Below are 12,013 nucleotides of genomic sequence, written 5' to 3'. Positions count from 1 at the left end.
TCCGCCGTACCGGGCCCCGCACGGACTGCCTGCTCCATGCCGCGGATCGTTGACAGCGTCCCGGCTGGCTCAAGGTCTCCCTTGAAAACCCAGCTGCCTTCCCTGCTTCGCTGCCTTCTCCAGCCCGTGCAGAAATAACCGAAGGCACTCGGCTGCAGAGGACAGGAGAATTTTCCTATAGGACAACTGTTTTTGGCTTCCTTACGAGAGATGAGTTGCTGATTCAGTTTAATATGTAGTGTCTTCAAAGCCTGCTTCATCACAACTCTAAGCTGATACTTGCTGCCAGTGTTTCTATTATCCATAGGCTCCAAATCCAGTAAAGTTGCTGTCTAAGCTTTCTCATGGATCCTCTTGGTAGCACTATTGCTTGGGCAAACGGAGTTCAGGTCTGCTATAACTTTGTTTTTTTTCTTTTCAATGAAGTACTGGCTTGACTGGCAAGAAGACAACACCCTGTATAAGCCCAGGCCACCCCCAGTTTGGAGGACATGGCATCGGGCATTGGATCTCCGTCACCATGCTCAGGGGGCAGCGATGATGACGAGATGGAGATCCTGTTGAACAACGCTATCCCCCAGCATCCAGGTATGGAGATCCTGCAGGATATGCATGTGAAATGGAGCTAATGCTGGTCTCTAGCTGAATATGTGAAATACACAGTGTGCTGGGGAGTGTGTTTTTTTTAACTACGACTCACACATGTTTCTGATTTTGATATCAGAGTCCTAGGGTTACTTCAAAGTGTGAGGCTTGTGGCTTTGTGTCAGGTGGAGCTGACTTTGTTCCAAGCTGTCGCAGGTTGTCGGGGCCCATGCTTTGAGGAGGTGTAAAGGGTAGAGGCAGTGTCCAGTTCTGACAGGGTACCAAAATGCTTGTGAATTTCATATTTCATGAATGGGAAGGGGGTAATATGTGAAAGGGCAGGGTGCCTGGCTTGCTTTCATCTGGGAACTCAGACCGGCTGACATCCAGAGCAAACTGCCCTGGGCTGTTGCGTGACCCACTTTCCTTCATCACCACACCCAATTATTGAGGTTTCTTGTGGTTCTTGCTCCATGCTGCTTGCTCACCTTTGCTTTTCTTGTAGTCTTTGTACCTTGGCTTTTCCCCTCCTGTTTGCATCCTCATCATCAACATGAGACTTGAGTTAGAGCCCTGGGTACTGTTCTGTTTTGTGTTTTTTGTTGTTGCTGTTGTTGATGACTTGCTCTTTGGACTTGCATCTGGATTCTCTGCTTCCTTGTGAAAAGGAATAATGTATATTCTGATGTGCTGGATTGTAAGACAAGTTTGAGTTTTTCCTATTAACTGATGCTGTACTATTGTAGTGTCATATAAGATAAATGTTGCAACTGGAAAGGCAAAATGGTGTTATGGGCTTTTTGGTTTTTTGTTTGGCGTTCTTCCTTAAGCTTTGACTCTAGGGTTTTCTGGCACCTCTGAAATCTTAGGTAGAAGGGGACTTGCAGTAAGCCTTGTAAGGAAAATCTTGGTGAAGAAAAACTAGTAAAATCCTTGCAAACTGGAGAGCTTTAGGTAATGTGTTGGAAAGGATGGGACACTAGAGGCTCTAAATCAGAACTTGGGGGAGAAGAGGTGGAGTCCCTGAAGGACCTAGTGTTGCAGGATCATGGTGGAAGAGACATCCATCAGGTGGGAGTATGGCAGGGGCCAGGTGCGAGACCTCAGGTTCTGAGAGCTTGACCTCTGCCATTTCACCCCTGTGCTGCGGTAGCTCCTCTGACCTGTGGCTTCCTCCGTTCCTGCCCTGCTCCTGTGGTCAGGAGGCCATTTTCCCTTGGAGGGAGAGGAGTGACTCTGGCTGTGTGTGGTGGGCGGGGCGGCAGGGGAGGGCGGGTGGCCAGGCTGTTCCTGCAGCCTGCCACAAAGGGAAGGGCTGTGTGGCTGCCCCTGCCCCTCAGGCGGGGGGCAGGCAGGGAAGGGAGGTGCACAGATGGGAGCTTGTATGGTGGGGAGCTGGCATGTGTTCCTCTGGCTGGGCAGTGAGCTTGCTAGCTGTTGGCGCAGAGGGAAGGGGTTGTGGGAAGGTTGTGTCAAATCCGGATTGGAATAGAGTTGCTGAGTAACAACTTTGCTGTGGAGGAGGAGAAGTAGAGGCTTACTGACCTGTATTTTGCATGGGGCTGTAGGATGGTCTGTACTGCTGAAGAGGCTAGGTAGTTGTGGGTGTCTTCCCTGGACACCCATGGACTGAAACAGTACCCTGTCAGATTCTCAAATATATTCACTATTTTGTCTCCTTTAGATGTGGCCATCTATTCTATGCTCTTTCCTCCTATTGTTGGGTTATGGCAAACTTCTGGTCCACAAAATCTGAGTGTAACTCTGCCTGGAGAAGTTTTGTGGAAGGGATTATTGTGGAAATTGGTGGTGTTGGAGGGAGAGGGGAAAACCATGTGCAGTGGTAACTTACGATATTACCTAGTATCTGTTGTGAACAGTAACAGAGTAAGCAGTTGTAAACACTTCTGTGTTTAAGTATGTAGCAAGAAGTAGACGAGTGATCTCTGTGAGAAGTGGGCTATGCTGTAGTGCACAGGTGGGGTTTGAATGAGACATGTAGACAGGTTGCCTCTTCCTCTCCAGAGCCTGAAGAAGAGCCGGAAGAAGAGTTGCTGTCAGAGGCTGAGACACCCAAAATCAAGAAGAAGAAGAAGCCCAAGAAACTAAAGGAACCCAAAGTGCCCAAGCTCAGCAAGCGTCAGAAGAAGGAGGTAAGGAAAAGGATGGCTAAGGTCATACTCTAAAATCTGGATATATGTGGTGAGGGTGCTTGCTGTTGTTGGCCTATGGCAGCAATCCTTTATATGAACCCTCTAGAGTGTGGGGAGTGTGGTGTTCAGTGCTTATCCAGGGTATTTTGTCACAGCTGCCTGATCTTCTCTCTCCTTCCCTTGCCAGCTGGGGGACAGCTCTGGTGAGGGGAATGAGTTTGTGGAGGAAGAAGAGGAGGTTCTGCGCTCTGACAGTGAGGGCAGTGACTACACTCCTGGGAAGAAGAAAAAGAAGAAATTAGGGCCCAAGAAGGAAAAGAAAAACAAAGTGAAGCGCAAAGAGGAGGAGGAAGAGGAGGAAGAAGATGATGACTCAAAGGTGAGAAGCTACCCTGCTGACTGAGTGTTTGTTCCTCATTCCCATGTATCTGGTTTTGGGGATCATGGTGCTCTCCATTTGTGATGGCACATGAAGTTTGTGCTGTTCAGTCTCCTCTTCCTCCACTAGACCTGCTTGACTTGAGCATTTTCCCCACCTTTCATTCCTTCCCCTCTTCTGTCTAAAAGACACCTGGAATGTATACTGAATCCAAGGACTTTTCCCACCTCTGCTGATGTTCTGCTGAGGCTGTGTCTTATGGCAGTGATAAGTGGATGGGGGGGATCTCCTGGTCCTGACCCATTGTGTCATCTGTAGATGTGTGGAAGTTCTCCTCTTTCCTAGAAGAGAACTGGAGCATTTTCTCAGTTGCTACGATTCTCTTTGCACAGGAGCCAAAGTCGTCTGCTCAGCTCCTGGAAGACTGGGGCATGGAGGATATTGATCATATCTTCACAGAGGAGGATTACCGCACTCTCACCAACTACAAAGCTTTCAGCCAGTTTGTCAGGTGAACTGCAAGCCTGCATTTGGAAGGACTCTGGAACAAAAAGAGATGGGACAAGGACTAGGTTCCTTGTTTTTGGAGGAACTAGCATTCTACCTAGAGCAAAAACTGAAGCAACAGTTAAATAATTGATCCATATCTTTTTTTGTTTTTGGTCCTCACTCCCAACAACCCTTTCTTCCCTAGTATGTTAAATTCCATTTCACTTTCCAAGCCCCTGAGCATTTGCATCTTCCACACAGAGTGAAGGATGGGAGTGGAGAGATGCATTGTCTGTTGAGATCTGAGATTAGAAAGGAATGTAGTTTGAGATAGAGATGCTGATGGGGGTGGTGATGGGGAGAAATAATGATCTAGATTTTGGGATGGTTTGGTAATTCTTCCTTCCTTAACTGTACGCAGGCCACTTATTGCAGCCAAGAACCCTAAAATAGCAGTGTCGAAGATGATGATGGTACTGGGAGCCAAATGGAGAGAGTTTAGCACAAACAACCCTTTCAAGGGAAGTTCAGGTGCATCTGTGGCAGCTGCTGCAGCTGCAGCTGTTGCAGTGGTGGAGAGTATGGTGACAAATGTGGATGCTGTCCTGCCACAGCCCCCTGTAGATGTGCCACTCAGGAAAGCCAAGACAAAGGAGGGCAAAGGTGAGATGAAGAGTCTGGTAGGATGGTAGAGGGTGAGTGGTGTCAAGGCAGTAGTCCTTCTGACTCACAGGCTCCTCTGTTCCCAGGACCCAATGCCCGGCGGAAGCCAAAGGCCAGTCCTCGTATTCCTGATATCAAGAAACCTAAAACAAAGAAGGTGGCACCTTTGAAAATCAAACTGGGAGGATTTGGTTCCAAGCGTAAAAGATCATCAGTAAGTGATGCTCCTTCCTTGACCACTTGAGGAGGAGGTGGTGATGTGCTAGAAATGCTGGGGTGAGTGTCTGATTGCCCCCAGCATGCATACCTGAGTAGCATAGCTTTTTTCTTACCTACCTCAGAGTGAAGATGATGATCTGGATGTGGAGTCAGACTTTGATGATGCCAGCATCAACAGCTATTCCGTTTCAGATGGATCTACAAGCCGCAGTAGCCGCAGTCGCAAAAAACTCAAAGCTGGGAAAAAGAAAAAGAAAGGTATCGATGCTTGCTGTCAGTTGGAGACAGAAGCGCAGCTAAATGTGTAGAAAGATTAGAGGAATGTCTGTGCAGAATTTGTATATTTAACAGCATACCTGAGGGAGAATTGTTAGTGAAGGAAGAACCTGATATTCTTAAGGAAAAGGTTTTCAGGAGTTCTTTCTCACCTTGGTAGGGGAACAGACACAGTGCTGAATTTTGCTGGCCTCAACTACATCTTTAATTTTGTGGGTGGAAGGAGGCACAAGGGCTGGTTTTACTTTTACTCCAGCTCTTGCTCCTTGCCCTGTGTACTTACATAGACAGAGCAAGAGTTCTGGATCTCTGCATATTATGTAGGCTGTCGGGAGAGTACCCTCCATTGCTGTAGGAAGCCTGTACCTGTGGCTTATACTGCTGTAACTGCTCACCACCCTCTGCAGGTGAGGAGGACTCCACAGTGGCTGTGGATGGCTATGAGACTGATCACCAGGACTACTGTGAGGTGTGCCAGCAGGGAGGAGAAATTATACTGTGTGATACCTGCCCTCGTGCCTACCACATGGTTTGCCTGGACCCAGACATGGAGAAAGCCCCAGAGGGCAAATGGAGCTGCCCACACTGTGTGAGTACTGGATTCCCCCAAACTGCAAGAGGTCATGGAGGGGGACATCAAGTGACTTGAGGCTGCTCTTCTGTGGTAATGACATAATCACAAATGTGTGACTTTGGTCTTCTGATTTCCCTTTCCTATAGGAAAAAGAGGGAATTCAGTGGGAAGCGAAGGAGGATAACTCTGAAGGTGAGGAAATCCTGGAGGATGTTGTGGGGGATGCTGAGGAAGAGGATGACCACCATATGGAGTTCTGTAGAGTCTGCAAGGATGGAGGAGAGTTGCTGTGCTGTGATGCCTGCCCTTCATCCTATCACATTCACTGTCTGAATCCCCCGTTGCCGGAGATTCCCAATGGAGAGTGGCTGTGTCCTCGCTGCACTGTGAGTTTCTGCTAGTACCATTCTCCTGTTGCTACAGGAGATGATTGATCTAATCCCTTTGGATTGTCATGTTTTCCCAGAAGTGCTTAGTCCTCTGAAGACTATCTCCTCTCACACTTTTGTCATAAAACATCAAGGCTTGGCTTTTTGTGGCTGGATTGTACCTTGTCGATTGGCTTCTTTCTCCAGACAGCAGAAACGACAGGGTTACAGACATGGAGGGTCTTGAGGTTTTTCCCATGGGGAGAGTAGTTGAGCAGTTTTGGGTCCAGGATGCCAAGGCTCAATATTCTTGCATCATCTATGTTTGTAGAAGCGGGAGAGTGAGTGCAAGCAGATTTCAGTGCTTAAAAAATGCTTTAAACTGATGTTGAGCCAAACAGTGTTTTTTTTGTACTGCAACCTCTGTAATGCCAAGCCCTTTCTGAGATGGTTGGGAGAAATTTTACACTTTTCCAGGAAGTTCTTGAAGTATTATAAATGGTGTTAGGTGGTTTCATTAGGTGATAAGGACTTTTAAGATGATGAACAGAAAAGCCACTTCAAGACATTCCTGTGCTGGGCTAATAGCTCTATAGCAGAATATTTTTCTCCACAAACTTCCATTGGAGTTGTGGTTGGATAGACTACTGTGCTCATCAAGCCTAGCAATTTCTGGTATTTCATGTAGAATTTCTGAATTGGTGTGGCTCTAGGGAGACAACTAAATTGAGATACTAAATTCAGTTTTGGGTTTGTTAGTCCTAGAAAAAAAGGCAAACTGGAGAAAGCTCAAAGAAATGCTGGAGATAAGAGGATGAAAGCTTCCAAGTCCAAAAAGCAAATTCTATCTGTGTAGTAAAGCTATAACTAAGGAAGATAACTGTGACTCTGTATGTTTCTATTCCTCAGTGTTTGTGTGTACACTCTGATGTAACAAGCTCTATTTAAATTTTCAGTGCCCAGCTTTGAAAGGAAAGGTGCAGAAGATCTTGATCTGGAAATGGGGTCAGCCCCCAGTTGGCCCCCCCCCGCCACGTCCACCTGATGCAGACCCTAATGCTCCTCCCCCTAAGCCTTTGGAGGGTCGGCCTGAAAGGCAGTTCTTTGTCAAATGGCAGGGCATGTCCTACTGGCACTGCTCTTGGGTATCAGAGTTGCAGGTGAGTGGAGCACTCTAACCATGTCATAAGGGTGGATACTTGCGTGGGATGGGGGAAGATATTTTGGGTAGTTAACTGCATCTGTCCTGACTCCAGCTGGAGCTGCACTGCCAGGTCATGTTTCGTAACTACCAACGCAAAAATGATATGGATGAGCCACCCTCAGGGGACTTTGGAGGGGAAGAGGAGAAAAGCAGAAAGAGAAAAAATAAAGACCCCAAATATGCTGAGATGGAGGAGCGCTTCTATCGATATGGGATCAAGCCTGAATGGATGATGATCCACAGGATCCTTAATCATAGGTAGGAGGAGGTAGTAAAGAGGATTTTCAACAAAGACCTTAAGCAGGCCTAAGGGAGAATGGATGAGCTAAACTGCAGTGTGACTGGAGGAAACAGTGGGAGTTCTTTTGTTGGTATGACAAACATTGTTCTTCTGTTTATGTTGCTTCATTAAAGGATAGCTTCCTTCTCTGCTGTTTGAGTGGATTGGGTGAATACTGTCATTTCACTGTGCTTAAGGCTTACTGGTTTCTTCTGCAGTGTGGATAAGAAGGGGAATGTCCACTATTTGATCAAATGGAGAGACCTACCCTATGACCAGGCATCCTGGGAAAGTGAAGATGTGGATATTCAAGATTATGACCTCTATAAGCAAGCCTATTGGAATCACAGGTAAAAGAAGTATCTAGAGGTTGTGTTCCTAGCCCTTCCCTCAAGAGAAAAATAGTGGAGTATGTCAGCCCCTAGCACTGGCTGGATTCATATGTGGAGATAGCCAAAAGGCATCATCTTGTTGCTGACTCTTTATTCCTTTGAAGAGGGACCTTGTGCCTCTCCACCAGTTTGTGAAGGTTTCAGCCCTGTTCTCTTTAGCCTATTTGAGTTGGGTGATCTCCCTCCTATTCTTTGCAATAGTTTTCCCTTGATCTGTTACAAAAGCCATTAAACTTTCACGTTCTTGGGACTGTCCTGCATAGGGAGCTGATGAGAGGTGAAGAGGGCAGGCCTGGTAAGAAGTTAAAGAAAGTGAAGATGCGGAAACTGGAAAGGCCCCCTGAGACTCCCACAGTAGATGTAAGTTACTGTTCATTGCTTAGGAGCCATCCGATATAGCTGCTTATTTTGGGGAGGGAGGCAGGTAAAAGGGAAACTGAAGAGTGAAGAGTATGTGGTTTAGTTCCTTCCTGACCTAGAGAACACACAAATTATAAAGCCTTCAGGCAAAGGCCCACCATGTCTGTTAGGTGAGACACTGGGCTGGCTCTTGGTGAAAGGGTTTTACCAAAAGAAAAAAGAAGCTTTTTGGTGGATACCTCGTGCTAGTCTGGTCATCATCAGTGAAGTCTCACCTGCACTAGGGAATATATGGGTGACTGGGAAAGGAGTCTTGGTAGCTGTCTTAAGGTAAAGGATCCCAACTCTTCCATCTTTCCACTGTAGCCCACAGTGAAATATGACCGGCAACCAGAGTACCTCGATGTAACAGGGGGAACCTTGCATCCCTACCAACTGGAAGGACTGAACTGGCTGCGCTTCTCTTGGGCCCAGGGCACAGATACAATCTTGGCTGATGAAATGGGTCTGGGAAAGACTGTGCAGACAGCTGTGTTCCTATATTCCTTGTACAAAGAGGTGAGAGCTGGGAGATCACTGCCCAGGAAGGTTGTGCCTGTGTTAGTGGTTGCATTCATCTAATGCTCTTACTGACCCTCTTTATAGGGCCACTCAAAGGGTCCGTTTTTGGTGAGTGCCCCACTGTCTACAATCATCAACTGGGAACGAGAATTTGAGATGTGGGCTCCAGATATGTATGTAGTGACCTACGTCGGGGATAAAGACAGCCGGGCCATCATCCGTGAGAATGAGTTCACTTTTGAGGATAACGCTATACGTGGAGGCAAAAAAGCATCCAGAATGAAGGTACGGAACTCTGCTGTGATGCAAGCCTGAATTGAAGGAAGAGATGCACTAGAGTGGCTTTCAGCAGCTGAGATTCAGATATTTTGATGTCCCTGGGAACTGGTTATACTTAGAGTTTCCAAGGGGAAATAACTGCAAATTGGTGACTAGTGGGCATTTGGACTCCTGCTCTAGACTGTTTAAATACTACTACTATGAACTAATTCAGTACTAGAGAAAGAGTTGACTAAGGTAATACTGACTGTAGGCAAGTCCCTCTGTCTCTTCTACTTAATCTGTGAAGTTGTGCATCACTTCTACAGATCTAAGTCAGTGTCAGAATTGCCATTCTATGAAAAGGACAAATGTACCAAAAAAGTATGAAGTTTTTAATCTCTGAGGGACTGTCTGGCAGTGAGGCCGTACCTAGACATCTGAGAAATTTAATTCTGTGCCTAGACAGGAAGAGCCTGATCTAGGTGGCTAGTTTTTGTAGAACTTCAATCTTCCTAGTAAGAGCAAGATGGGAGCTAAAGCAAAAGCTGGTAGAGATTGATAGAACTTCTTTGCTTCCCTTGAAATTGAGCTGCCTGAAGTACTAGCAGTAATTTTAAAAGATAAGTAGTTTATTGTGGAACTTCTAGTCTTAGCTTTTTGATGAACCGCTCGTCTCCAAATGTCCAACATACCTCTATTTGCTGCTTATTTGTTAAACTTTTCTGTTACAGTATTTGGCAACTGCCCAGAAGTAGCAGGTACTGAGGGAGTTGAGGAGACTTACATGTGTTTAAAGTAATGGGGGATTAAAAAGCTAGAATGGTTTGGGTGGCATTTTGAATCTTGTGACAGGAAACTGGGTGGGCGTGTGAAAAGTTTTTGATGTGCTGTTTGACCAGGGCTCATAACTTGATGGAGAGAAGCTGCATCTACTGCATCTACTTTATCCTGGGGCATTCCCCTATCCCATTACCATGTTCATCCTTTTCCTCTGCAGAAGGAGGCTGCTGTGAAGTTCCATGTGCTTCTGACTTCCTATGAACTGATCACAATTGATATGGCCATACTAGGCTCTATTGACTGGGCCTGTCTCATTGTGGATGAAGCTCACAGACTGAAGAACAATCAGTCTAAGGTACAGAGAAGCATAGGTGGTTTATAGGTACCTGGCATATGTTGCAGGGGGGAATGGGTAGAGAGTGTTTGGAAGGTTAGATAGCTGCTCCTAAGCATGTAAGTTTGTCTGCCAACTCTTAGTCATTTGTTCAATAGTAAATTTGATGCATTATTTAAAAAAAATCAACAGCCTTAATTTGGAGATTGATTATCATTGTCAACAACTTCACTTTTATACATATCACTAGTTAAAACAGCTTTCTCCCAGGGTGAATAGGCAATTGGTATATACTGGAAAACGGAAAAACCTGGATGTTGTCATTGCTCTGAAATACAAACTGACTTCTCTGAAACCAGATCATATCTCTGCACTGCCTCCCTTCTGGAAAGGTTTACCATACTGAGCATAAAACAAGCTGCACGAGCACAATTATCATCCTTCTAGAGTAGGGTTGCTCTCTGCATTCATCTATTTAGTTGTTAGAGAAATGGGAGAGGTGGGCAGAGTTGTCCAAAAATGCCTGGGTAGCTGCTGAAAGCCATATAGCTGCTTTTATGAGGCTGCATCTTAACTAAGTTTGAATTCAGTAGACTTGACTGTACTTTCTTAATCCAGCCCCTCCCTAAGCCCTTGTGCCTTAATTCTGGTATTGATTTGTCTGTCTTCATCTGGTTTCTAGTGCTCAGTATGCTAAAAACAATTACTGTTAGAAATCTGGTTTTATAGGTTCGTGGAGACTGTGTAAGACAAAATTGCTTCTTGATTTCTTTTTTTTGTTGCTTAAATGGCTTTAGCTTTTTGGATCTTGGCATGAGGCATCTTTCCAAGACATCACAGCTGTGCTTGCAGTCCAGTTTCCAGATCATTTTTATTGTAGGCACTAAGACTGAATGTCATTCTATGCTCAGCATTGATATTATTGGAAGTAGTAATGAATGCTTACTATTAATATTCATTAATTGAAAGAAGATGTAAAGGCTCAAGGTTACACTATGACTAATAGTTACAATTGGTTATCCACCAAGATAACCAATACAAGATCATTAAATCTGCCTTTCTGTAGAGCAGTTTCCTGTCCTGTAAGGACAGCTTCAGGTGTTTGGCTGCAAGGCAAGTCAGATGCTTGTTGACAGAATATGGTTATCTACCAAAGTTTTGCAGATACAATCGGTAATTTCCATATGTGATTCCAAAATGAGAATGGTTTTTCTGCTGTAACTATGTAGGAAGATAAATCCCCATGGAAGCCACCAGAAGGATCCTTTTGGTGTGATAACCAAAACATAAGTGGTGGTGGGTTTCTCCTCTTTGTTGTGTTTGGATTTTTTTGTTTGCCATCTAATACAAGCTACTTTCATTACGTTTGACCTTGTATCTTGCTAAGTGTAAAATAAGCAAAGAAATGGCCAAGCTCATAAATAAATTACTGCTTTATTGTCAATTTGTGCTGGTGAACATGGTACACTTGTGCTTTTCAATTGGGTACTTTAACTGCTCACTACCTCTGTCTGGAATTACTTCATTGTTGTGAAAACAGCACAAATTACCTTAAAGACACATTGGCAAACCCTTACCTCTCTCTTCTGCTTGTTCAGAGCTTTGGAACATTGCCAGGATTGATAATGAATAGGAAGAGTGACTTAGCTATTTCTAGAATTCTCAAGGCAGAGTAGCTGTAAGAATGTGGAGCGCTAATTTAGCATGAAAAAGTGTGTAGTATAGCAGTCTGGAAATGATTGGTAGTCTGAAAGAGCTTGTAACTTAAAAGAGCAGGGGAGACCTACCAGTGCTTGATGGCTTGCAGGATTTGCTGCAGTCATGTTTTAGCTATGCAGAACAATGATCCAAATGGAATCAGTCTAGTGACCCTGACTGGAATGTGAACTACTTGGAGCTCTTGTCCAAACAGCTGTTGTGATCTAAATTGAACCCTAGATGGGTGTCAACTTTTTTTAGGAGAAACGTTTTTTGTAGGCCTATGACTTAATAAACCTTCGACATGTTTGTGTGTGGTGTTTGGCTTTTTCCCACCATTTCTTTCCTGTTCTCTACTTCCCAGTTCTTCCGTGTGCTGAATGGTTACTCCCTCCAGCACAAGCTGCTGCTTACAGGAACTCCCCTGCAGAACAACC

General features: G+C 45.2%; 1 protein-coding gene across 1 annotated transcript in view; it reads left to right on the top strand.

The window, feature by feature from the left end:
* The first annotated feature begins 421 nt into the window (after window positions 1-421).
* LOC104628796 (chromodomain-helicase-DNA-binding protein 4-like) overlaps window positions 422-12,013 on the top strand; it is a 20,629-nt gene continuing 9,037 nt past the window's right edge. The window contains 17 exon segments of the mRNA XM_010297495.1: window positions 422-588; window positions 2,611-2,738; window positions 2,926-3,117; window positions 3,510-3,628; window positions 4,028-4,269; window positions 4,356-4,483; window positions 4,611-4,746; window positions 5,172-5,353; window positions 5,485-5,724; window positions 6,663-6,866; window positions 6,963-7,168; window positions 7,409-7,540; window positions 7,846-7,942; window positions 8,309-8,500; window positions 8,588-8,788; window positions 9,762-9,899; window positions 11,941-12,013. The exon segment at window positions 11,941-12,013 is cut by the window's right edge and continues 23 nt beyond it. Of these exon segments, the coding sequence (XP_010295797.1) occupies window positions 492-588; window positions 2,611-2,738; window positions 2,926-3,117; window positions 3,510-3,628; window positions 4,028-4,269; window positions 4,356-4,483; window positions 4,611-4,746; window positions 5,172-5,353; window positions 5,485-5,724; window positions 6,663-6,866; window positions 6,963-7,168; window positions 7,409-7,540; window positions 7,846-7,942; window positions 8,309-8,500; window positions 8,588-8,788; window positions 9,762-9,899; window positions 11,941-12,013 (2,707 nt within the window). The 5' untranslated portion in view covers window positions 422-491.

Source organism: Phaethon lepturus, unplaced genomic scaffold (assembly GCF_000687285.1).
Source record: "Phaethon lepturus isolate BGI_N335 unplaced genomic scaffold, ASM68728v1 scaffold42880, whole genome shotgun sequence".
Classification (NCBI taxonomy): domain Eukaryota; kingdom Metazoa; phylum Chordata; class Aves; order Phaethontiformes; family Phaethontidae; genus Phaethon; species Phaethon lepturus.
Note: the sequence above shows the minus strand (reverse complement) of the source record. Positions and strands in the feature narration are given on the sequence as shown.